The following is a 4,196-nucleotide window of genomic DNA, read 5'->3' on the forward strand; positions in this document are numbered from 1 at the left end:
CACCACATAAGACCTCTGCATCTGAATCATCCGTTGGTGCTCATGATGAAAACGTGAGTAGCTTTACGTGAGAAACGTGAGAAATTAATATCTTCCTCTGTCATCCATCAGCCACATATATATATATATATATATATATATATATATATATATATATATATATATATATATATATATACAAGCATACATTCATATACTGTATAAATATAAATAAATGTACAAAATCTTTACATTTACAAAAGAAACCATATTCAACCAAATTCTAATTAAGTTATTCAGAATCAGAAATCAGAAAAAGATTTATTGATTATTAAGTAGCACTTACTAGGAATTTGCCTTGGTTGATGGTACATACATAAAAACATATTTAAATATTAATTTGAAATAAACTAACAATAAATACAGAAACAAATAGCACATACATATAACTATATAACATTAAGAAAGAACAAAGAGGCTTAGTGCAGGATGTGCAAAAGTTCAGGGGATGTGCAGAGGATATAATAAAATGCATTATAACTTCCACCTCCTTAGCACAAAATGTACATACATCACTATCAGCTATTAGCCATATTTTCAGCATTTTTCATGTGGGGAACATATTGTAAAACAATTTAAGTTGGGGAAAACCCATAAAGAGGTAGAATAAGATGCCTGGTAAATAAATCTACATTTTCTGCCAGGGAAGAGGAAAATAAAAAAAAAAACCTTTCCCATATGTTTGAAAATGATTTGGATGAGAAATCATCTTTTTAAATGATATTAAGAAATGATCCATAATAGCTTTTGTCTGGCCTCTGATACATTTCTCAGCTATACATATTGTTTAGCACTCCGGTGATTTAATAACATTGCCCTCTGTTATGTTTTATACATTCCAAAACATGTTTCATAAGCTGAGGTCGCTGACTGTTGTTGAAGGTAAAGAAAAAATATGATTAATTATTTTGAAAGTGATGATAACAGTTTATATACTATTGTTACCTTTTTTATATTATTGGGGAAAATTCATAAAGGTACATTTCTTAATTCAGCACTATATTTTAAGTCTTTTAAGTTGATATTGTTATTTTGAGTCTCAGTAAAGTCTAAACTGTTTGTCAGAAGTCTGTCACCGAAATTATTCTTATTTTTTTATTTAGGCCTATTTTATTATGTATGTATGCTGTAGTATTATTATTATTATTAGTAGTAGTAGTAGTAGTAGTAGTAGTATTTATGTATTACTTTATTACTTTTTGATGTCTTTCTTTTCTTGTTAAATGACTGATCTGATGACTGATGACTGTGCATGTACATTCTTAAATTGTTTTAAAAATAAGAACCATAAGGGAATATTGCAACACAGTTGTCAATAAAGTTTTCCAGACTCTTTTGACGTTATTATAACATGCGCATGCGTACTAGCTCAGCTCAGTACTGCATAGCGGAATCCCGCATCTGTGGACTGTACAGGAATGTGACTTTGTAAATTACTTTGACGACAGAGCTAGTCTTTAGGCATTGTTTTGTAAGTAAACAAAATGTGTCTATGTTCTCTCTGGCTGTGTTCTTGTAACTCCACAGCTCTTGAAGTTATGGTTCCAGAGATATAAAGGACGCCGTCTAACCCGTCGAGGAGTTACTGGGTCGCTTGTCGCCATGGCCTCTTTAACTGTCAGTTTGGCGGCTCAGAGCATTCAGGGGCATCGCAAGTCCTTCTCATTGCTCTTCTATCGGGCTGTGCGGGACCTGAAACCGGTCTGGATGCTGGAGGACATGCGGACGATGGAGACTTTTTACCAGGAGGAGGACGCCAGCCAAAGGATTTATACCCCGTCGGAGGCGTTGCTCTACGCTGTAGTTCACGACCACCAGGCGTACGCCCAGTACCTGCTCAGCCGGTACACCGACGAAGCGCTAGCAAAGCCCGGGGAGCGCTTCTGCTGCTGCCCGTTCTCCGCCCCACACTTGGCCATGGCTGTCCGCTACGACAGGCGCTACATTCTCGGCCTTATCTTACAGGAGATCCACCGGATACCCAGCGGGACCTCCTACACGGACCGAGCTGGGTGTTTTCACGTGGAGGACGGGAGAACCCCTTTACATCTGGCCTGCGAGCTAATGCGGCCCGAGGCGGTCATCATGCTTTTGGGGAACGGAGCGTCCCCGAACGCCCTGGACCACAGTGGCTTGACGCCGCTGGATGTCATTCTGGAAAAACTCAGGGACTCCAAGGAGGTGAACAGCGCGGGGAGAAGGCAGTGTCTGGACAACCTGCTCATGTTCATGCCAAAGGTTCACTTTAAGATGAAAGGGGCTCTGAGCAGAGAGCCGGAGCGCTGGAGCGAGGTGCTGGGTGAGGAGACGTACAAGTACCTGGCTGAAAGAAGCCCGGCGCCGCTGGTTCTTGCTGCTATGCAGACTATTCTGAAGCAGCTCAGCCCTGCGACCTTCCCGGACAGCCTGCATGAGCTGCCCATCCCCTCCTCCCTTAAACCACCGGGTCTGCCTGTGACACAGCGGGACAGGCAGAGGGTGGTGTAGTATAATTTGACATGAAGCATGCTCCAGTATGAATACTGTTCTATTTTAGCATTGTGTGTGTGTGTGTGTGTGTGTGTGTGTGTGTGTGTGTGGCTATAAAGCAGTAACACTTAATTTTAGGGCTGCACAAATAAACACTGTCAGGGAACAAATGATTTAATCTTATCTTAAGATGTGACTTTTATCACACTGTTTGGCCCACTGATTAAATGTACTTGGAGCTGGAGGTTGATTGGACTGTAGTGGCAGTTTGAAGGGCAGCCAGCAGTGGGAAGACCAGGGAATAAACAGCCATATTCTTAAACCTTTTTACACAAATTCAGGCATTATTAAGCAGTGTATTTGTCTTACCTCATTCTTAAGTGTTACTTACTAATACTAACGTTACTGCTATTTAAGCCACTGTATCATATCAGAGGAGTAGCCAGTCGACAGTCTACATGAACTGTGTTAATCTTGATTTTAATTTATTTGAGTTTTATTTAACAGTAATGTTGAAGAAAGAGATCGTATAGATCAGTGATCTTCAACAGGGGGTCCGGGACCCTTAGGGTGTCCTCAGAGTCAATGCAGGGGGGCCTCCAAATTCTTCTTAATTTTTGAAAGATTTTTCAAAAATTAAAAAGTCTTATCATGAATCCAACATATTAGCAAATATAAATCCCCACTGCTTACTGGTCTGTAGGTAAGGTAGTCACTAGGCCATACACAGATAGTTAATCCTAATGATTCACTGTCCCACATGTATGTTTAACATTAAAAAATGATTTATAAAATCATGCCAACAATTATTAGGCTATTTGAATAGTTTAGTATTCTATGCAAAAAAGATATGTATAAAAACTTTAGGCCGCCCTACAGGTTGTTGTAAGCCCAATTTAATATGCAACTTGATTTTATACCTTCTATGTAGTAGAGGGTCCCTGCTCCATCTCTCTTTCAGTTACGGGGTCCTTGGCTTAAAAAACGTTGAAGACCCCTGGTCTAGATAATTTGAGAACAGCCAGGTGACTTGAAAACTCTTTGGATGACTGATTGTTTTTAAATAAATAGGAATCCAATGATCTAGTTGTGTCTTTCTTGACCCCATGAATGACATTCAACATTGTTGATATCTGCTTTTTCTCATCACTACAACTATAATTGCCACACAATAAATGACCAACGAAGGAAGAAACCGACCATGGGGACATACTGTTGAGTATAAAAGTTTATTCTTGAATTTGGAGTTTGATTTAATATATATATATATATATATATATATATATATATATATATATATATATACACATCTGGATGCTGCAAATGTTGGTATAATATGAAAATGGCTGGTGGATTTAAGACAAAAAAATTATAATTTATTGAATGAATCAAATCTGAACATATGTGTCAGTGGCTTGTTGATCTTTACATTGTTAGTTAATTTCCTAATCTGGCCTGGGACACACACATACAGTTTGATAAAGTACTTATTGGACTTTAACTTATCATTGGACTTACAATAATGAGCATGGCTGTCCTCAATTTAGGTCATCGTGTATGTCTTATTTCCTGCATCCACCGTGTGTGTGTGTGTGTGTGTGTGTGTGTGTGTGTGTGTGCGCGTGTGCGCGTCAGTCGCGGGGGGAACTGAGCAGCAGCTTTCAGTGACTTTAGAGTGAAAAATCATT

At 38.9% G+C, this 4,196-nt stretch overlaps 1 protein-coding gene across 1 annotated transcript; it reads left to right on the forward strand.

The window, feature by feature from the left end:
• Window positions 1-1,404: 1,404 nt before the first annotated feature.
• LOC144533654 (ankyrin repeat domain-containing protein 9) lies at window positions 1,405-3,590 on the forward strand. The gene has a single exon (XM_078275174.1). The coding sequence runs from the start codon at window positions 1,642-1,644 to the stop codon at window positions 2,524-2,526; it is 885 nt and encodes a 294-aa protein (XP_078131300.1). The 5' UTR covers window positions 1,405-1,641; the 3' UTR covers window positions 2,527-3,590.
• Window positions 3,591-4,196: the final 606 nt, after the last annotated feature.

The sequence above is a fragment of the Sander vitreus genome, chromosome 18 (genome assembly GCF_031162955.1).
Source record: "Sander vitreus isolate 19-12246 chromosome 18, sanVit1, whole genome shotgun sequence".
Taxonomy (NCBI): domain Eukaryota; kingdom Metazoa; phylum Chordata; class Actinopteri; order Perciformes; family Percidae; genus Sander; species Sander vitreus.